The 23,633-nt window shown below is 41.1% G+C and overlaps 1 protein-coding gene across 1 annotated transcript in view; it reads right to left on the minus strand.

The window, feature by feature from the left end:
* COG5 (component of oligomeric golgi complex 5) overlaps window positions 1-23,633 on the minus strand; it is a 219,712-nt gene that overhangs the window by 108,687 nt on the left and 87,392 nt on the right. Inside the window, exon 7 of the mRNA XM_066633437.1 lies at window positions 16,521-16,651. Within this exon, the coding sequence (XP_066489534.1) occupies window positions 16,521-16,651 (131 nt within the window). The remainder of the gene's footprint in view (window positions 1-16,520; window positions 16,652-23,633) is intronic.

Below are 23,633 nucleotides of genomic sequence, written 5' to 3' on the forward strand. Positions count from 1 at the left end.
CCCTCTCTGCCTGCCTCTGCTTCTCCAGATCGGCAACCAAGGCTTCAAGGGAGCAGACCTGTTTCCTGAGTCCCTAGAGCTCCTTGTACCAAGGACACACCAATTACTTATGCCCCAGAGGCATATAGTCATACATGTGCCGCTCAGTGCAAAACTCTGGATAGCCTCCACTCTGCTGCTGGATGTCTGACTGCATAGTTTTGTGTTTTCAGTTAGAGATTTAAGAAAGGTTACAATGGGTTGCTACCCCTCTTCTCAAGAGAAATGAAGGGTAGTGTTTAGGACCCTGGTTTCCTTGCTGTGCTGCTAAACTTGCACACATGCTTAACTCTCTCTGTCTTACCTGGCACTTTGTCCCAAGGAGGCACTTCATTCCAAGGACAAAGGCCATGCACGGCTTTGTGCAGAGGCTCATGCGGTAGCACACTCTAGGTTTATACAGTTACCTAGTTTGTCTCTCCCCCCTTCTGGCTGACTGAAAAAGGCTGATCTTCACAGGTGAGATCTCCTCCTCCTCCTCCTCCTCCTCCTCTTCTTCTTCCCTCTCCTCACACAGATGCTTAACTCTGTCTTACCTGGCAGTTTGTCCCAAGGAGGTACTTTGTCCCAAGGAGGCCATGCACTGCTTCGTGCCCTTCCCATTGCACAGCGGTCTCCAGTTTGGAGATCACTGGCCTAGATCAAAGCATATGCAGATTGTTTCTCCTATCAGCTCCCCTTTGCTCAGGTGAGCATGAAGGTTCCATATACACTAGGGATTGAACTGTACCTACCACTTGGTGTTCGACAACACTGTAGAAAGCTAGATTTCAGATTCAGATTTCAATTTCAGATTAAGAGCAGGACATTGGGCAAAACCTGCAAAAATCTCAATTTGTGCCAATATTAAGAAGTCAATACAAAATGATGGCTTGCCAACACATCATGCCAACCAGGCCCTATCTTGAAGTCAAAACTATTAGCACTCTCTGCTAGAAGCAATACCAGTACGCATGTTCTCTCAAAAGGGATTGGATGTCAAAAGCAGAAATGTGAGGAGAAAGGTGAAGATATACAAAGGCAAAAAGCTGGAGCATTTAGCAGAAAGGTAGTCTTGGAAAGATTAAGCTTAAGGAAATTGGAAGCAACACAGTGGAAAATAGACAGCTGACAAGCAGGAATAATAAAACGAGAAAGAACAGCAACAGAGAAATAGAGCTGGAGATCTTACACATAAAAGTGATAGCTAACAAGAAAGAATGAATAACAAGACTATGGAAAAAATTTGTTTCATACTATTTACTCTTGTTTTTTTATTATTGGGGTACAAAATCTTTATAAAACTTAGGAGTAATCTTGGATGGAGGCAGATATGGAGACTTCTGTGCAGAAATAAAAGAAAAAATCATGTTGACGCTGCTTCGTTCTAGCCTCCCACACCCCTTTTCTTCCCAACAACGCTGGATTAAAAGGTACAGGACTCCAGCCTACTTCACAATCGGTCTCTGACTTAAAAGCCCTTCCTTCGTTGAGTAGCTGTTTAGTTGTAATTGAGGATGAAAAAGTAAAAGAAGTCCCACATATAACAGCACACGTGTTAGCAGGTCCCATTGCCACAACCATCACAAAACAACCTTGCCTCTGGTAACTGTGCAGTTGCCTGTATTTCTTAGTTAGATTTGATGTAGTTGGCCTCAACAGTTTCGGATACATGTTTCTCTTGCCTTTCTTCATCAGACTTTACTTCACACATCTCCCCAGTGCTGGTTCACCCTTCTCAGAAGTACAGGAAAAAGTGATTTTATATGCAGAGAAAGGTATCACCAGACTGCTTCTCTCCTACTAACTTCCACTGTCATTCTCTTCTTCCTCCTCCAACAATTTCTCTTTCCATGGTTTAATCTCTACATCCCCTTGCACATTACAGCACCAATTCTCCCCCTCCCTCCAATAAGCTCCCACCTTATATGTATGTAGGTAATTTGCTTAATACTCATCAGTAATTCTGTTAATTTCATTCCTCAACATTTGGGATATTATATCATATACTGTTTGGCATCATATATACAAGGCCACACACACACACACACACAATTGATTGTGAATTATTTCAGGGGGAAAACAGAGGGGGAAAATCTGATGGCTTGTGTTAGATGTCAAACTGTAACATTTACATTTGATGCTTTGCTTTGTAATCTGTATATAATAAAAGCAACAAAGATGTTTGAATAAATAGAGGAAATATTCACACCCAATGGGGAAAACCACTGATCGACAGCCCAATCCTATGCATGTCTACTCAGAAGTAAGTCCCATTAGATTCAATGGGGCTTACTCCCAGGAAAGTGTGGATAGAATTGGGCTGCCAGTTGGTTTTAAAAAATGTATTAGATGTATGGCCCAATTTTATCCGCACTTTCTCTCCTCAAACTTGTGCCAGCTATACAGCCGGCGTAGATCCCAGGAGAGCCATAGGCCATCAAGGGGCTACACAGAGGTAAGGAAAAAATATTTTTCCTTACTTCTTGCAGGACTCCTGATTGCTCCCCCACCAACAGCATGCAGCACACATCTCCATGGAGCTGCAGTAGCACTAATACTGAGGGAAAGGATTGGGCTGAAAGTAAAAGTAAGGTAGAATGGAGCAATCGCAGTAATTAGACAGAACAGCTAAATGAAACTTCTGAAGTCAGAGGCAGTATAGCTTTAAAACTACCAAACAGAGGGGGCAAACAGGGAAGGACTATTGCTTTGATACTCTGTTTGTGAGCTTCCCAGAGGCATGTGGTTGGTTTACTGTAGAAGAAGAAAAGAGACATGATCAACCTTTGGTCTGATACAGCACAGTATCCTCTCATTATGTTGTTTTATTCTTTATGGCACTTAAATCTTTTATGGTACTTTTATCCTACCTTTCTTCCAATAAGGTTAAGGTGGTATACTTGAGCTCCTAGAATGTCACCTATCTAGGCACTGACCACACCCAAACCTAATTAGGTACAGCAAGGTTACTGTATATGCATCTTCAGATCATGACAAGGTCAGTGTGGCATTTTCTTCTCCCCTCAAAACCAATTGGAAATAATATAAAATAGCATATCTCCGATTTTAGTTGAGAATTTTGACAAGAGTTACAGTAAATGAGAGAAGTGAGAAACAAATGAAAAAGGGATAAAGAATCGTTTCCTATCTCCATAATCCATTTAGTTCGCCATAAAAGCCATACATAACTCCAGTTAAATTAATTCCTCTAACAAAGTATCAATGAACTATATGCTCCATTATTTTTTCAAATGTAGTGTGATGTGACAAAATCTACACCAAACTACAAATTGTTCTCATTTAGAAATAGTTTTTAAAATATTAACATGGTGTGCATTAATTGTAGAGTATCTATGTCGGTTGGTATAGACTCTATACCAGCCTTCACACATACTCTACAATTAATGCAAGCTATGTTAATATTTTAAAAAGCTATTTCTAAATGAGAACAATTTGTAGTTTTTGAAACCCTGTTATCCAGGGAACACTTCTCTCTGATACGCAGAGAGCAGAAAAACAAATATTTCTGAAATAGGTATATAAACATACACAAAAACTGAAAATGTAACTAATTACAACAGTGCATGTGCATGTGCATGTGTTTTGCCATTCAAAACTGATCAGTTGATGAAGTTGATCAGTGAGACCCCCCTTCCCAAAATTTCTTTTACCTACTTCAATACTCAAACATTATATCATCTGTTCCTATGGAAACAGAAAAGATATTCTAGGTTATATCTATCAGCTGATTATACTGCAGAAAAATCTGTAGCTTATTTTAAACTCTAGTTTTGAAAGAAATTTATTTCAGTACTATGTCTGATTTTTAATGCCCATCTCACTTTCATCAGGATGAAAGATCAAGATAAAGCAGTTAACATTTCAGATTGTAACAATCAAATCTTTTAATGTATAATTATGAACAAACTGAAGTTCTTTGTAGACCAGTAGAGCTGGAATTCTGAACATACTCGCTAGTGGTGAAATAAATGGAATTTACTTTCAAATAAATACTTAGGATTAGGCTATAAGTGAGTTTTGGAAAACAACTTTAGTTGGGTGGGAGGCAGTGCAATGCATTTCAGTGTATGGGTGTGGTTCATACATGCACCTAAAGAAGCCTCTTCGCACATAAGTAAGAACAAACTCTTGTGTGCTCCAGAGATATAACATGCAATGGACCCATATGAGCTCACAGGATCTTTCCTGTAAAAACGGAAAGAGGAAAAATGCTCATATCATCCACAAATACAGCTATACAACATGTCATGCTATAAATGAAGTATTCAAGTAGTCATACTTCATACATCAACCTTATGAAGTGGTCACATTAGGTGAGAGTATAAACCTGACCACAGTGAAGAGTCTTCATAATATGAGAGAGAGAGAGAGAGAGAGAGAGAGAGAGAGAGAGAGAGAGAGAGAATGTAAATTGTAAAAGCTGTGCAGCAGCAAGTGACATTAGACTCCATTCTCATTTTGGTGCATATATGAATATTCTTATTTCAAAACAGCAGACTTCTTTGGAAATGAAAGCAGCAGAGAAACATGAGGCAAGAAACAATATAGATTGTGATTAGCCCTTCAAAACATACAAAAACTGGAGTGGAATTAAAACACTTTGTCATATCATTCTCTAAAAGGAACACAACCTTGGACTCAAGGTCCTGAGTCAAATCAAGCTATGCACCCATATATTAAATGAAACTATTTATTTACCAGATTTCATGAATTTGAATGGTGGAACTATTGCCAGGACACACTATGGATACAGAAAGGTTGCACCTGTGGTCCTCAGCATCGGGCCACAGGATCACAGTCACTCCCATGGAAGATGCAGGTCTACCCAAGAAACTGCATAGATTCTTCTTTGATCACTATACAGCTATTCTTTGTGCATGTGCATGTGGCTGCTGCTGGACAAAAAAGGGGAAGTATTTGCTGCTCTCATCTCACAAGAATTAAGGTACTCATTTGACAGAAAAACAATGAATAGACAACCTTCATGTATGGTCCTCTTTTCCAGATAAAGGCAGACAGTGGAATAGGGCTGCAGCACTGTAACATTAGGAATTTTGCCATACCCTTGACACAGGGAGGTTCCCTACAACAGAAACTTCTTTATGCAAATAATAAGAATCATTTTATTTAAAACACACACATACACACACACACACACACACACAGTTTTAGATATTATGTACTACAATGTACCTTAGCTTGTTTCCAGTGATGCAGAAGAAAGAAACCAATTCTAACTTGGAAGAGCAAGGTTCAAATCCCTTTTCAAATCCCTGGAGCTCACTGTTTTACCTTGATGTACATCACAGGAACAAAATGGGAGAACCCTTATACTTTCTTTGGGGAAAAAAAGTCCGGATATGTGTGTGATCTAAAAAATAAAAATAAAATTCTTTTCCTTTAAGCTTGGCTGCAGTTAAGAGACTAAACTGAAGTTCGCTGTTTCAGAATCTAATTAATCAATCCAAATGCAGTAGATTCCTAACTCTTTCATTTCTTTCTCAGTCTCACCTCTCTTCTACTTCAGATACAAGAAATGGGTAAAATAAACAGCATATACCACAATGTTAGTACAGGTCCAGCCTTGTTATACATGGATTTTTTATACATGGATTTGACTCAACACGAATGGCCACTGCAAATGAGAAGGATTGTGCTGATCCCTGGAGAAGGGGAAAAATGCACCCCTTTAAAATCAGTTTTAAAAACTGAACAGTCTTTTAACAATAGCCTCCTTAATGAGAGAGAGAGAGAGAGGACAGCTGGCTGACAATCCATCAATCCTTCTCTCTCCAGCGGACCCCTCCCTGAGCGCCTGAAAGAAAGGTGATCACTTTGCATTGGTGAAGGGAGGGACTGAGTGAAGCGCCTTTGTAAGTACTTGGAGGAGGACTGATTGATGATTGTCTTCTTAATGATCCTTATCTTATATCACAAAGGTGAGCAAGGCTGTTTTTAAATCACCTGAGCAAAGAAGCTTTGTTTTTTAAATTGATTTGTTATAGTGCGTTTTTTGCCATCCAAGTGAGTGCTTGGAACAGAACCCACGCGAATAATGAGGCTCAACCTGTATATACATGCTTGGCTATTTAGCCACAATTGCACATGCTGGTTTTCTAATACAGGTGAACTTACAACAAAACATTTGACATGCTTTTTTTTTTGACATAAATGCTTTTCTGTAGAAAAATGCTGTGCAGAAGTAGACCAGGGTGAATAAGAATAAATTGTTACAAGCATACCTTCCAGCAGGTTCAAACAAGCAGCTTCAGAAATACTTTCCAGGCAGACTTCTATATACCATGCCTAAATCTTTTGCCATGCTACTGATACTAAATTGAGACAGCTATTTGATTAAAAGTATCTCCTTGAGAACTATGCCGAATAATGGTAAGTTGCAACTGCTGCTGCTCTGCTTAAATGAGCAAGCCATTGCCAACATTTCTGATAGTGTCAAGGAGTTAAGTGGCACTTAACCAAGTGTTTAAAAAGGCATAATGCTCTGAACTCTTCCTTTTTAAAACAGTGTGTGCAGTAATGTCCGATGTTGGTGGGTACCATTTTTGAGTCTCTATTCAGCCGAACAATTTATTTTAATCCAAGCCTTTTCAGAATTTATGAAGTGTCCTATTCTCTCCAGGAGGACAATATATTGCCTAGCACTGGGCTCAAATTAAGAGATTTCTATTGTATGACAAAGAGAAAGTAGTATAATAGCTGCAGTGTTCCAAGGACAGAAAAGTGGATTATTGACAAAAGGCCAAGTGCTATTCCAGTGCACGTCGGCCCTTATATTGTGGAATTGGGCATGAGTCCAATAATATTGATTGCTAATGATGTGAAGGCAAGTTAAGCACACATTTTGTGGTTCAGCCTTTGACCAAGGCTGCAGATTAATGAGTGAGATATGGAACATACTGCATTACAGAAGTCTGAAGATGGAAATATTTAGGGTCTGTGAAGTTAATAAAGGGTAACAAAAAAGTATGGTATCAACTTCATCAGCCACAGCCTAAGCCTTAAATGAAAATGTTATTTGCAGGTGGAGCCTCCTGTTCCAGCCACAGCCTCCGTTCCTGGAAACCATGCGAATACCAAATTTCGCATGAAACCAAGTCACGCAAAATTCGGGCTCCACCAAGCTCCAAACACAACCAGAGCTGTTCTGTCTTCAGTCTGGAGCCAAACTTGGGGCTCAAAATGGCCTCGGGCAAAAACTGGAAGTGCCCTTCTAGGACCTCTGGAGGCCTTTCTGAGGCTTGTGAAGGCTGTGCGTGGCCTCCACAGGCCTCTGAAAGTGACTGGAGCACAACTCCAGTCGCCTCCGGAGGGCTCAGATGGGGCTAAGTCTGGCTCCATGCAGGTCTTGGGGACCCACGTTGAGTCAGATCCACAAATAAAAATTTCGTGAATAAAGAGGCTCCCCTTGTATTTTACGAGGATCACCCAGAAAGTAATGCACCACATTTTTTTTCTCAGCCTACAGTAATGGTACAAATGCAAAACTTTAGATATACATTATTTGAATTCTCAGGAGTGTGCACACAAATTTTTGGTTTCTTCAGACAGATAGCGTAGCTGCAGCAGTGTTTCAAAATGGCGTCTGTAAGTGATGTACGTTACAAGCAGCGTGTCATTGAATTTCTCACTGCGGAGAAAGAAACGGTTGGGAACATTCACAAACATTTGTGTACAGTTTATGGAGAATCTGCAGTCGACAGAAGTACGGTTAGTCGCTGGGCACAGAGGGCGAGGCCATTAGAAGGAGGTTCGGCAGAGCTCCAAGATTTGCAGCGTTCGGGGCGGCCATCCACGGCTGTCACACCTGACAAGACGCAGCTTGCTGATGTGCTCATTCACGAGGACCGACGCATAATGACTAGGCAGTTGGCGCTGAAGCTGTCAATCAGCAAAGGAAGTGTGGATGCAATCATCCATGCTCTTGATTACTCAAAAGTGTGTGCACGATGGGTTCCGCGCTGTCTTACGGTGGACCACAAATCTCTCAGAAAAAACATTTCTTCTGAGTTGTTGAAACGTTTTGAAGATGAGGGGGAAGCGTTCTTGTCCAGGATTGTGACAGGTGATGAAACCTGGGTTCACCATTTTGAGCCCGAAACAAAACGACAGTCGATGGAATGGCGTCATCCTCAAACTCCACAGAAGAAAAAATTCAAAGCAACTGCTTCCGCCGGTAAGGTCATGATCACTGTGTTTTGGGACTGTGAGGGCGTCATACTCATTGATGTGATGCCAAGAGGCAGCACCATTAATTCTGAAGCTTATGTGAAGACATTAACCAAACTCAAGAAGCGCTTCCAGCAACTTTGGCGCCATAACAACCCAGGTGAATGTTTGATTCAACATGATAACGCTCGGCCTCACACAAGTTTGAGGACTTCGGAACACATCACTAAACAGGGTTGGACTGTGTTACCCTATCCACCCTACAGCCCTGACCTAGCTCCCTCAGACTTCCACTTGTTTGGGCCATTAAAGGATGCCATTCGCGGAAGACATTTTGAGGATGACGAAGAGGTGATTTGCACAGTGCAGAAATGGCTTTGTGACCAGAACAAGGAGTGGTACCGATAGGGCATACATGCCCTTGTGTCTCGCTGGAGGAAGGCCACAGAACTGGACGGAGATTACGTGGAAAAATAGGGAGTGTAGAAGAAACATCATTCTTTCTTGTGTGTAAGTTTCATTGTGTTCAATAAATAATTGTTGAAGAAAGAAAATGTGGTGCATTACTTTCTGGGCGACCCTCGTATATGCAGGTGTTCAGGACCCCTGCCTCCACCCCCACCCCCACTCCCGATACTGGAAACTGCAGGTACTGGGGTCCCACTCCAAACATGTTCAGAAAGTTTTTTTTTAATGTATCGTGACGTATTCTGGGGTGAAGCTGGATGGAGACAAGGGCCTGCCTCTCTGCACAACCCAGAACAGGCTGAAGAGACTGTCAGGAGCCCTGCAAATGCAGGGAAAGCACTGTGCGATGATCAGACAAGTTACTGGGGACTTAAAAAACTTTCTGAACATGTTTGGAGTGAGTCCCCAGTATCCCTGGCATCAACAGATAACTGAAACAGCTGATACAGGGCATGCCAGCATTTCCCACTTGTGTACAGCATTTCCCACTTGTGTACAGCATTTCCCACTTGTGTACATATGTATACAAGCTGCATCACTTGCAGGTCAAAAAACAACCCTGCCAAATGCCATAAATGTCAAATGTTGATAACAAGTTTTGGAGAAGTTCTATATTATTGTTTTTAACAGCAAATGTTCTACCTGAGAGAAGATTCAGTTTACACACCACAGAAAGTATTCCTGATGTAAGATCCCTAAATAAGATGGATGAGGGGAAGTTAGAGAAAGTGTTCACACATATTATGGCCCACCACATACAACATGCACTCTCTCCCCCTCTGTTTTCTCATATTGTTCTCAACCTTAACATAAAGTTGGTTCTAGGTTCCTGAGCAAGAGATGTGGAGTGGGCTCCTGCTGCCCTCCCCACAAGGAAACAGAAGGTCTGATCTGACAGTTACTGTGCTCCCTCTAACAAACCACTGGAGTTTGCGATGCTGAGCTGGACTCTTCCCTATCCCCTCTCCCTCCCTCCCTCCCTCCCTCCCTCTCACACACACACACAGACAGAGCGCGAAAGAGCTGTGCAGGAGATCACAACTGGAGCTTTTGAGCTGAGTGAGCAGCAGCTGGTTGCTTGTTTTTAAAAGGTCACCTACTCCCATTGAACTCCATAAACTCTCTCTCTCCCCAGGTCTCAGATTGCCTTAGAAGGGCAAAAAAAGTCATTTCTGGTTTTCCAAGGAAACCGGAAGTCACTTTTTTTTGCCCAAATGGCCATTCTGAAGCCCACAGAGGCCATGGGCAGATGCACTCTGTGGACCTCAGAAAAACCTCTGGACCTGTGTGGAGCACAGCTCCAGTTGGGTTTGGAGGGCTTGGGAGGCGTCCCCATGTATCTGTGGTTTCAGTTAACCATGGGGGGAACCCCTGCAGATACCAGGGTAGTCCTGTACACAAGTTTCTACCTTTCTGTTCTTTTCTAGAAACAAGAAAGGCCTCTCAGTTACTTTTATTGTCATGAACCAGTGTCAAAGAACTTGCTCATTACACTGTTCCAAACACCACTCAACTGACAACTGAAAACTCTGCCCTTAAATCCCAACTGCTCTCTGTGATGGAGAAACTTCACTTTGGCTATATTTTTGATACTCTGCTACCTATAAATTAAAAGTGGCTCCAGGTTGCCATGGGAGCACACTGGCTTAATTCCTTTCATCCCATTCCAGGAAACCACAGTACCTGAGGGAGCTGTTTCACACACCTATCTTCTGAAGTCTACTATATTTTCTCATAAAACAAACCAATAAAGAGTCCAGTTGACTGTCACTAGTTAAGAAATATCTCCTGATAGGAAGTAATGTCTTTTCCTATCCATGTACTCTTAGAAAATCAGCATAGCATGTACAAAGGCCAGCTGCACCCTAGCCTGGCTGGTTTCTTAATCTGCAAGTGACACTAAGCCTAGCCGTTCGCCTTGATTGCTAGAGACCCAAAAAGAAATTCTACTCTCAAGAAAGTTTTTAAAAGAGACTTTTCTGGGAGGTGGGGAGGAAGGAATGGGAATGGAATCAAAAACCCACCAAAAACCATTGTCCATCATGGATGGCACTGACTCATTTGTGAGTATATGGATAAAAATTGTTTGCCTTCTAACTTTCTAAAGTATTTAGGGTAAGTTCTGTCTTATAATCAACACTGGCCCCATAATCAACTATAATCAACACGGAACCAGTGAGGAATGTTTTTACCTTTTCAGTTCTGCTGGTTTTGTTGCCTTTATCTCACTGTATATTTTGCCAATAAAACTACTGTTTTACGTAAAAGCCATAGATCACTGGTTCTCAAACTCTCCGGGAGTTTCACGATCAGGATAAGTCTTTGTGGGGGTGGGGTGGAAAGCAGTGACACGATCCCCAGGATCACACCACTCCAGGGGAAGAGGGGGCTTTTTAAATGTAACATACCTGCTGCCGGGGTCCAGTGGATGCAGTGAGTCCCCTAGAGCCCTCTATGGGACTCCTCGCAGCTTGTAGAAAGTAAAAAAAGTGGTCGTGACCCATTTTCGGTTTCATGATCGCAACCTGGAAGTGGGTTGCAATCATTTTTTTTTCTTTCTATAAGCCGTGGGGAGCCCCGCAGAGGGCTCTGCAGAGCTCCCCAAACCCCGTGGACCCAGCATCCTGTACCTTACATTTTTAAAAGCCCCCCTCTTCCCTCGAAGTGGCGTGATCCTGAGGATTGCATGATCCTGCCTTCCCCCTGCCTCTGCCTCTTAAAGAAAACAATATTATATACCTGGACTTTCAGAAGGCTATTGATACGGTCCCTCACCAAATGCTAATGAGGAAACTTTACAATTAGAAGGCAGGTTCTATCATGATTAAAAAACTGGTTGAGGATCAGAGAGTGGGTGTCAATGGACAATTTTCACAATGGAGAGAGGTGAAAAGTCGTGTGACCCAAGGATATGTCCTGGGACTGGTGCTTTTCAACTTGTTCATAAATGACCTGCAGACAGGGTTGAGCAGTGAGATGGCCAAGTTTGTGGACGACACTGAACTTTTCTGAGTAGTAAAGACTGGAAGGGATTGTGAAAAGCTCCAGAAGAATCTCTCTAAACTGGAAGCATGGGCAGCAAAATGATAGATGCATTTCAATGTAAGTTCTGAGCTGGCTAATGGGTTCTGAGCTGTCTATGACACATCAAGAGAGAGATCCTGGGGTACTGGTGGACAGCTCAATGAAAGTGTCAGCCCAATTTGCAGGTGAAGAAGGATAAATTCTATGCTTGGGATCACTAGAAAAGGTATTGAGAATAAGACGGCTAATATTATAATGCTGTTCTACAAATCAATAGTAAGGCCACACCTGGAATATTGTGTCCAGTTCTGGTCACCACATCTCAAAAAAGATATAATGGAAATGGAAAAGGTGCAGAAGAGAGCGACCAAAATGATTACTGGGCTGGGACACCTCCCTGACAAAGAAAAGCTATAGCATTTGGGGCTCTTCGGTCTAGAAAAAAATACCTGAAGGGCTGTCAAATGGAAGAAGGGACAAGTTTGTTCTCAACTGCCTCTGAAAGTAGAACTAGATCCAATGGGTAAAAACTGCAAGAGAGGAGATTCTGGCTGGATAAAAGGAAAAATTTTTTTTGATGTTAAGGGTGGTTAAAGCTGTGGAAAAGATTGCTGAGGGAGGTGGTGGATTCTCCCTCACTGGAAATCTGTAAGCAGAGGCTCCTGCTGGAGATGCTCTAGGAGGATTTCCTGCTACAGGCAGGAGGCTGGTCTAGATGACCTTGTGCATCCCTTCTGACTCTATGAAATATTCACCTAGTCACTTCAAAATGGTATTGGAGAAGACTTTTGAGAGTCCCCTGGACTACAAGGAGATCAACTCAGTCAATCCTACTGAACAGGAAATAAACCCTGACTGTTCATTGGAAGGACAGATTCTGATGTTGAAGTGTAAATACTTTGGCCATCTCATGAGAAGGGAGGATTGTTTAGAAAAGACCCTGATGCTGGGAAAAACTGAAGCAAAAGGTGAAGGGGATGGCAGAAGATGAGATGGTTAGATAGTGTCATGGAGGAAATGACATGGATTTGGACAAACTCTGGAAGTTACTGATAGACGGGGACCTGGTGTGCCTGGTGTGCTGTGGTTCTTGGAGTCAGGAAGAGTCAGACATGACTTAAAAACTAACAAGAACAAAATAACTAGCAAGAACAAAATACATGCAACATTCTGGTGTCTGCATACAGACACCATAATGCATACAGACAAAAAGACTCTTAACGTCTACATCCAGCCGTTATATAAATATGCAGACGCATATGATAAGAAAAAGATTCAATATTGGTCATATCTTGTTCTTATGCCCACAACCCAGCCCCAGATAGTCTCTAAGGATAAGGAGCAAATCAGTTACTAAATTAGGAGTAATTGTGTTCATCAGTGATTCAGGGAAGCAAGCCCAGCAACATCTCATCATGACACTTTCATCTTCCTTTCACTCCACATACAATTAAATTCTAATAAAGTTATTTCAAGTAATCCTTAGGCTGATTGGAAACAAGTCACTGGCCATGCACAGCAAGCATGTACAATATGCTCGTATACTAATATTTTCTTGATTATTCTGATACACAGTCTAATATGACTGTCAATTGTTCAAATGAAGCAAGATTAATTTTCCAAGACTTGACTTGTCAGTGGCACTCTAGCATTTAATAGAACAAGAAAAACTGTTTGACAAGGTCAATCATAGTACACAAAAGGACACAAACAAGAGTCAATACATCAGATAGCTACATGTTCTACAGTCAAATATTTTTACACTTGTACTTTTGGATTTTTAGGGCACCAGAACAACTAGAAATTGTGAGCCAAATTCTGGAAAAAGTAAAATGCAGGTATCTACATATTTTGCATAATTTAATGTGACTGGAGTAGCTGGTGGCAAAGTGGGGAAAATGTGAGAGAGAAAGACATGAAGATTTGCTATTGGTGGGTTGAAGCATGAGGGAAACAAGGATTCCTAGAGTGCTCAGACAAACTTTACTCATCACTCAACTCCCTGACCAAATGTTTTCTTCCTAATGTTCCTTCCTAATGTTTTCTTTCTGAGTAACATGTTTTCATAAACATATTTGCAGATTTTATCTACAACCACACTAACTCAAGACCTGCTCTATAGAGTTGGAAAAATAAAACAAATGGAACTGGAGATAAGGATGACAAATTCAGAGCTTACATGGTGACTGCCATGTGTTCAAAGAGCACACACAGCCTGAGGTTTTTGTTCTAGTAAGGAAGACTTGCCAATTACTATTCACAATATTTGATATAGGTTTACATACGCTGCAGTAGGAGAAGTTTCATGACTGCACATGAGTTCATGAATATATCTATTTTAATTAAGATAGTAATCTTAGGCCCAATCATAACCAACTTTCCAGCACAGGCATAGCTGTGCCAATGGGACGTGTGCTGCATCCTGCAGTTGGGTGGCAGTCATGGAGACCTCTTCAAAGTAAGGGAATGTTTGTTCCCTTATCTCGAAGCTGCACTGCCCATATGTTGGTGCTGGAAAGTGGGTTAGGATTGTGCCCTTAGTTGATAATACTGGAGCAAGAGGTACTTTTCAAGCAGTGCTCCTCTTAAATTTAGCAGGAGGAAAGTAACTGTCCCTTTTCATCCCAGCACAGTGTCTTTTCTAGTGGTTGTTTGCTGGTGTTTCTTCTGCAACTTTTTAGATTATGAGCCCTTTAGGGACAAGGCCAGCTCAATCCTGAGTTGTCTGTTGCACCAGAAATGCCATGGCGCCGAAATGGCTGCTGCAGCATCCTGTGCACAACAAGGCAGCCGCCGGCAACTCCTTGGGAGAAGGTAAATAGCCCTGCAATGGGGCTACTCAATACTGCAGCCACTCTTGGGCTGCCGTAGAATCAAGAGCCTCCATGTTGGGTGTCTCTGGATGTGGAGAAGTGGAGCTCCTCCGGTCCCACCTCCCTTGCGCACCACTCCCTGCCCCCCGGCATACTCCTCCCCACCCTCCCAGCCTTCCCACCGCCTCCCCCCACCCCGGAATGCCTTCCGCCATCTCCCCCCACGCCCCCACCTTCCTCTCCGCTGCCCAGCGATTTGGGCAGCTACAGAGCGGTGGAGCAGCAACAGTGCACCAGTGCTAACCCAGTACTGGCCAGCACTGAGCTAGCACCGGCACTGGACCAGCGCTGAGGGCTGTAGGCATGCCTTACGGCACATTTGAGACACTCAGTACCAGCAGAGGACCAGTGGTAAGAGCTCACGATTGGGCTCTGAGTCATTTAATTATTTGATTTTGTCTGTAAACCACTTTGTGAACTTTTTGTTGAAAAGTGGTATATAAATACTGCTTATTATTATTAATACTAAGCAAGCCTACACAATGTGCAATAGGTCTAGAGTAATCCATGATGCATACTTGAAGTAAACCAGCATATTCTTAATGGCAACACAACCTTACCATTTGTAAAAGAAAAAAAAAATTAAATGCTGGACACATGAAAAATGACATTCTTCCAACACCATAATGTGAGGCTCTTGGGGCAGGGCCTTTGCTCAGCCAGTTGGGAAGGGAAGCCCAGCCAGTTGGGCTTCTGACTCAGGGCGAAAGGGTTACAGCACCCGGGTTCACTTTCCTGGCTGGGCTGTCTCTGCCCAGGTTCTAGGCAGGGGCAGGGGCTGTTATCTGCACAGCCACCCACCTCCCAGCTTCTGGCCATCCCCATCATCACTGGCCTCCTGGCTTTTGTAGGGCCAACTACACTCCCCACAGCCCCTCCCCTTCACCTCAGGGGAGGTATAAAGGGTGGTTCCCTGGGAGCTGCCATCCCCTCTTCCCTTTAAGGAAGGCTTAAAGGCCTTCCTTCTTCCCCTGCGCTGCCTTCACCTTGTTCCTCCCCCTGTCCTGTTGGCTTCTCCCACCTCCTGCTGCCTGGCTCCCTGGCCCTGAAGCCTCCTCCTGAGGTAAGGTGGGGGCCGGGTGCAGGGGGGGGGGATCCCAACACATAGATATTACATTATAATAACTTAATTCTGTCTTATGTAAGAGATGGCCAGTTTAGGTAGAAGAGTCAAATCTTTGTTAAATGTGGAAAATGATTACTGTTCCCTCTAAGTCTACCATTAACATACATTAAATAACAGAGTGAGAAATTAAAAAAACATAGATTAAATAAATTCAATAGAACAAACAATAAAATGCAAAATTCATTGTTTGATGCCATTTAAAATAGTATGTACGTATGACTACATTCAATATGTACTTTAAACTTTAAGAGCAATTTTACTATAAGACATCTAAATTTTACATTTTCTGTAACAGCACACTTAAAGAACAGCAAACTATGAATGTTAGAAAAAATTTTCTATTTTACATTCTTGTAAATTTGCAAATAGAGATGTGTCTTGTTTCAGCAGCAACAATTTTTATGTGAATCTGATGCAAAAAAGTGTCCAGGAGATTGTCATGACATCCACTTGGGGGATGGGGGAGAACCTTTTCAAACAGTTACCCTCTCAAAGAGCAGATCAGAGCTAAGGCAAGCTTCTGCTCACCAACCAAAGCCATTTCATTAGAAGCAGAAGCGCGACATACCCCTGCAGCTACACTCCAAGTTATCCAGTTTATCGTTACAACAACAGGTTTTCATGTCGGAATCCAGCAAAATAATATTTATATTTACATAAGTAATAATATTTATAGATACATAGTAGCAATGGTAGGTGCAATATTCAAGTTTGCAAAGGGTTGAGACATCCAATTTAGCACAGTTGAAGAGTAAACTTTTATTTATTTGTTTCCAAGAGAATAAGCAAATATATTTTACCTGAGTTTCTATTCCCTGCTCAAGCAGCCGTTTAGCCTGGTTTTCTACCTCAAGTCGAGCTCTTGCAATAAAAAGCAGATCATTTTCAATTACTTCTATTCCAGAGAGATCTATTCCTTGAGAAAGATAATCTATAAAACAAAAGAATGTTGATATATCATAAACATGATAACATTACACCTTCTAGGTATTATTTCACATGTCACTTTTTCTTTCCAAGCAGTTGACATCAGCATGCACTTATAAAAGGCAGTATAATTCCAATTAAAGTACAAGAATAATGGGTCACTCTGCCACATGTGGAAAGTGTCCTCTGTTCACAGAAGGGATGTCTCACACTTCACACTATAGTACTGAATGAGAAAAGTGAAACTAAATTCAGAGACATTATTCCACTTGCATGCACAAAATTCTGAGAATGCTATGGAAACTACTGTATCTGTGCACACCTTTCTGTCAGTGCTTATGTGAACATTTGGGGAACCATGGTAATGACCATTTTCCTGTTGCTCATGATTTTTGTGATCTGGTCCAATTAACCTGAAACTGCAACCTGATTAGGTTTGCCAGTCCTGACAATATTACTTGCCTAATATTGTGAAGGTCTCAAGTATGTTGACTCAGTGACACCCAAAGATATGGGACAGGAATATACATGACTCAGTGACAGTCAAAGATGTGGGACAGGACACATGACATGAAGTGACGTGACATGACATGACATGACGTCATAACACATGGTAAGTGGGAGTTCAGATCCGGCCTAGGCCGCCGCGTCCAGTCCCACTCCCCTCCTAGTCCCGCTCCCGAGTTGCCCTCCCTCTGCTCAAAAATGCCCCTCCCTGCTCTGTTCCTCCCTCCTTCTGCCCTCTCCTATTCCCTGACCAGCCTATCTAGGCTGGCACAAACTCGCCCCATTTGGGTGTGGTCTGGCTCTGCTAAGCCAGCGTATGTCTGTGTGGTGACCCTGCCTGTTCCCATGTAGCCACAAATGTGCTTTACAGCATGTTTGCAACACTTGGGAGCCAGTACAAGGTACTTGTGTCAGTTCAGGAGGGGGGAGTTGGATTGTACTGCCAAGTATGTACAAGTTCCATTGAAACTTACACATGTTTAACTGTCACAGGTCTACAGTTGAACTACAAAAAGAAATCAAACATAATCCTTTGAAATAGCAAGGTGTTTCTTACACTCAGTTAGGTTTCTTCCTTTGTACCATTGTTAAAAGCTTCATTCAAAAAACAATTCCACATTTAATTTTTTTTAACAGTGTCATTAAAGCAACTCCAAACCTGACCTGTAAAAGGACAGCTCTACCAAGAGCCTTCATTCATCTTCCTCTACTTGGGTTTCTTTTTGTCCATAAAATAAGTGGCCATAAATGTAAAAAATTCAAGTGGTATCTTGAAATATTCCAATCCCTATTCTCCTCTTTCCATTCCAGTTGGAAATATTATGACCCAGCATTTGGAGCATAGAAATAATTTCCTCTTGCTCAACAGCACATCAAATATTACCTGTTGCTCTGAAGGCACTGAAGTGCATCACAGAAGATAAATAGCCTTTACTACAGAGTAGTAACTCTCTCTAGAACCATGTCACAACTGCAGTCCATAGATAATATGCTTCATACCATAAGATGCCATTATTTTTCAAATAAATTAGTCATTCCATCTGTGATTCCCAGAATATTAATACTGTGTACTTCACCAGACTGTGAAAATGGGCTGTTTGCTTTAAAAATTTGTGTCATCTTCTGCAAATAGATATTCTGCCTCCACAACCACAACCTGCCTCCAAATCAAAGTCTGTATCACCTTTCGGCACTTATAAAGGCATACAAAACAGAGCAGATCTCAGATTCTTTGTCTATTCGGAACCCTGAACCCCACTTTTCCCCCCTTACACAGTCTGAAATACTGAACACTGGGGTGCTTTAAACATTAAGCAGTTGTAAATCCAATCCAATCCAAAACCCTCATTGGCATAATAGATAGTACAGAAAACCAACAATAACTAACAAATAACATAGCAAAACAAAAAACATAACAAAACATGACAAGGCATAGCAAAAACATGACAAAAACCATTAACACAACAAAGGCTCAGAAATCGGTTCCAGCCACTTGCGACATCTGTGCATAATAAGTTGAATATAATAAACTACACTCTTGGTCAACTCCTTATTAGTTCCTCTCAGTTTATACTGAATTTTATCCTTAACGGCCCAGTCAAGATAGCAAGGAGAGAAAAAAGAATTTAAATAATGCAAATGAATATCCTAATACCAGGCACAATATTTTAAAAAAAAAAAAAAATTCAACAGTCCCTTGACCACATGCACAAACTCTCAGCTCTGGGGCTAATCTGCTAAATCTGCCAGTCAAAATATTAGAAGGTATGACATTGCATCTAGCCCTGGTAAAAGCCAATTGATGGAAAGGATGGTTCAAAAAATGCAAGCTGGCATCCTGCCATAGCAGAGAGGTAACTAAAAGTGTAATGGAGAGCATGTCTTTAGAGAGTTTCATAAAGAGCTTGCCTCTCCATGTCTAGAAACCTAGTTGAGTATACCCAGCACACAGGACGGGGTCACTGAGCCCAACAAACCCAAAAATAGCCCCATCATTCTTATTTTCCTAGTAAACAGGGCTAAACCCGAGGGCTAAACCCGAGGGCAGAACTGAGTCCGAAAGAAATGTCTGGAGAAGGGTGTCCTGAGTCTACAAGAAACAGATCTGCACCCAGAATGTAAAGAATGTAATCCAAGCCAAGGCCTTCAATCTATGCTGACCAGCTTCAAGGCATAAAGATGCACAGGAGACACAGCGGGGTACTCCAAAAGTTTTATAAAAAAAGTCACCAGGACCCTTTTCACAGAGTTGTCAAATGATGACATCCCATATAGGAATACCATACAAGAGCTGTGCAGTAGATTAAGCATTAAAGATTGGCAGCACAGCAGAAATATAAGGAGTTTCCCCATGTGTGGTAAAAACACAAGATAGCCTGTTTAGCTACTTTGACCACTGGGTGCAATGACCAAGAATGTCTGCAATGAAAGAGAACACCCAGATATTTAAATCCACTAATTGGTTGGGTAGTATTGCCGTCAAAAGTCCAAGTGCATTTCAGTAGATTGCCAAAAGATAGAATTTTGGATTTATCAAAATTCAGTTGTAACCTATTGGATGTCAAATAGTCATCATAGCATCAAATCAAACGTTTCAAGTCAATCCTTAAGCGGGACAGAAGAACCATGTCATCTGCATATAAGACAGGGAACGGACTAGAGCCCAACCTGCTCTATGAGCATCTATGCTACGTAAAACCAGGCAAGATGGTTAACAAATAAGTTTAACAGAGTAGGGGCCAAAACGCAACCCTGTTTGACACCTCTGTTGGAGAAAATCTGTCCTGAGAGCTCAACTCGACTAGAGATTTCACTTTGACAACTAGAGCCCAGATGAAGTCTTTGGATCAGAAAAAAGGAGCCTTCCATCAATTCTCGCTTGAACAAGCTTCTGCCATAGGATATCCCGATCAAAAGAGTTGAAGGCTCCCTTAAAATCCAAGAGTCGCAAAAAGATAAGAATTACTCTGTGTTACTCTGTGGTGATTAAATGCAAGAGGATCGGACAATGATGCAGTGTAGACTTTCCTTTTCTGAACCCTGCATGATCCACTTCTAAATCTTGAAGCCAGTCCTGAAGCCTAAGAAGAAGATGGCTGGCATAAAACTTCCCAATAATAGAAAGGAGGCTTATTGACCAATAACTAACAGGTGAGTGCCTGTCACCCTTTTTATAATTGGGATTACTATGGCCTGAGTCCATGCTTTTGGCATGATGCCGGACCTATCAACAATTGTGAACAGATCAGCAAGGATAGGCACCCACCAGTCAAGATAAGCTTTCAGCAGCTCCAGCAGAAGTATATCAAGACTGAGTGCCTTCCTGGCTTTAAGCTGGCCTATAAGAACTTTTATAATCCAGATGTGCTACTAACTATACAACTGAGAGATAGCTAGAGCCAATTCCAACTTCTTGACAAGTATACCTCTATGATATACATACTGACAAACACATTTGCAACATCCACACTTTACAAGAAACCCTTAAAATATTTTATATATAAACATAATGTATGAAGTGGCCTACAAATTTTTGTGGGGGCTCCAGGATACTGTATTTCAACAACAAAAACTGTTTTCAGCAGATATCTGCAGACAATTCAACCCAGAACATAAATGTCCCTGCCAATTTCTATATCCTGTTACCACATTACATTATACACAATATCTACGGGACTTCTCAAGTATCCAGAAACAAGCTTTCAAAACTGTGTAAATCCCCAGTCATGAATACTCTACACAATGATTTCAGTATTAGAAAGAACCATATCAGCTAATGGACATCATGTTCTGATTTAACTTCCTGGAAACAGTCTCACTTTTACAAAGCATTTCCATTGCATTGATAATAAGAATTTAAGCCACCAATTTTAATATCTTGTCACCTGTGTTTTATTTCATCTAGCTTTGTTACTCCTATTTGAGGTATGTAATTATGATTCATATACACAAATTCTATACAAATAAAGTTAAAATTAAATTGTGCTGTGGCATAGTTCGCACGTTCCATTAAGGTTATTCTAGGGTTTCATCCAGACATGCAAATTGATGCCACAGGCTGTCAACATTATGGCAAAATCACAATCACAATTGCAATTGCTAGATGCACTTGTTGTGTGTTTGAAAGTATGTATATGCATGGAATGCATGACACTCTGGTCCCAATACCATTTTGGAGAGAAAAACATCTGTCAAAGTATAAGCCTTAATGGTAAAAAGTTACTCAGACTGAGAAAGAGCTATTGCTTCTTTAGGTTATTTAGGGCAAAAGTTTTCTGGAATTCAAGTTGTTGCAGCCGGCAAAAACAAAAACAAATAAAAAGTATCGCTTACTAATTTCTACACTGAACATCTCACTGTACAGTTGGACCTTGTTATTCGCAGGGGATCCATTCCCCTGCCCCCACAGATACCAATTTCCACAGATAATCAAATCTGCACAGGGGGAGGGACCGACTGGGAAACTGAAAGTGCCTGCCAAAGGCCTTCTGAGGTATAAAGAGGTTGTGTGCATAATTCTCCATACATTTTGAAATCCTAAATCAAGAATGAGTGCAAAATGGTCCATGACTTGGACTGAAATCTACCAATACTATTTTTGTCTAGCATCAGAACCAGAACTTCACTTAGACTCTCCTCATTGGAGATCTTGGGTACAAAATGAACTACGGGAGGAAGATGCAGAAAAAAAATCTTGATTTGAGAAACTTTTTCCTTAGGGTAGCCTGAGCACCCTGCCTGTATTATGATGCATTCACATCTTTAGCATGTACCAAGCACCTCAAATGCACATTCATTTAAACTGTCCCATCTGGGGGCCAAACCACATATTAAAAACACATCACTGGGACTCCAGTCTTCTTAAATCAAAGCAAACCAGCAATGAAATCAAGAGCAGCAGGGTAGCAGAAAGAAAACTGAAAAAGAAACTGCAAGAAATTCAGGAGGGGAGAGTAGGAGCAGTAGGAAGGTGGTTCTTGGACACTCATCAGCCACCATGTTAACAGAACATTTTCTAAAAATGTCTTAACTTTGGCGCATGCAGCTGAAAACATCAATATTTTAACACAACATGCTGAATCTGGTCACATAAAATTATTATAGGCTAAAACAAGATGCAGTAAACCTAGGAATTAGTAACATTTATAATCTACATCAGCCTGAGAAAGGGGTAGGACTTTAGAACTGTTAAAAGGAAGATAGTTTTGTCATTAAAACTGCAAGTTTCTTGATTTACTGAAGCTAAACAGTTTTTTAAACCAACCAGCAGAGCTGCTCCTTATTTATCTATGCATTTTAAGCCAAGTTCAAAAGTAGTTACATAACAAATTTAGCTGAAGGAGATTAACATATATACAGTAGGTTGCATAGTCAAACAGTTTGAGTTGTTGGTTTTCCCCCAAACTTGCACCTTATACTTACCACACTCATGGTTTTAAGTCCTAGAGACCAGCTGATAAAACAAAAGCCTACAATGTAACTAATTTACAAATTATAACAGGGATATTCTTATTTTTGCCCTTGCAAAATTGCAGGTTGCTACATCATTACAGGTGAACTGAGCAGATTTTTTAAAAGGACCACTACACATTTTTTCTAAACAAAAAGTGAAAATTTTGAGTTGTTTGTTAATGCCATTCCTCTTTCCCCCACCCCAAGCCTGATTAGTGCTTTTGTTACATAATAGATGCAAGGTGCCAAGGGCACGGATTAGCTAATGCCTGTAATTTCATTAAAAATAATAACTAAGTTTCTTTCTTTAAAAAAAGATGTATACTGCACTGTGCATTTTCTTCCTTCAGTGCTGAAACACAAACTCTCACCAGATCCCCACTAAATTTTCCCTGCAACTATAAAGTGCAAATGAACCAGTGGTTGCCTCTGTGTTGCTTTACCACAGTGATTATTATTGGAAATCAACACAAACGTTAGAAAAAAACATGGTTTTTTATAAGAATGCACCATGGCAAGCCTGGGTTCTTTCTTCCTTCACATGCTAGGGGAAGGTATGATACTTTGATTTGTTCCTTAACTGCAGCTTGTACAAATCATAATTTCCCATATATAGATTAGACAAGAAGCTAGAGTTAGTTGCAAATTGCAAATGAAAGTTTCTCATTTTTTCCCCTTATAACAAATAATAATGGTTGGTCCATATACTTGAACACAGCTATTGCGTAATTGCCATTGAATCAAGGTTAATGTCAGTATAGTGCTAGCAAATAAACTCACGATTGTGGTCAGAAGCATCACACACCAATAGCCATACCAGTAAACCATTAGTAACATCACAATCTGAAAGTATTCTGTGTGGTTGGCAGCATAACAAAGGGATTATTTTGTATATTAAAATGATGACTGATTTCAGTAATCTAGAATATGCAGGGTGAAAAGAAATGGCTATTAAACTAAACCACTGTAAGGTTCATAATAATATGCAAGTGGTCTTCTAATTTTTGAACTTATTCAAATCTAGAAGT

Source organism: Tiliqua scincoides, chromosome 7 (genome assembly GCF_035046505.1).
Source record: "Tiliqua scincoides isolate rTilSci1 chromosome 7, rTilSci1.hap2, whole genome shotgun sequence".
NCBI lineage: Eukaryota > Metazoa > Chordata > Lepidosauria > Squamata > Scincidae > Tiliqua > Tiliqua scincoides.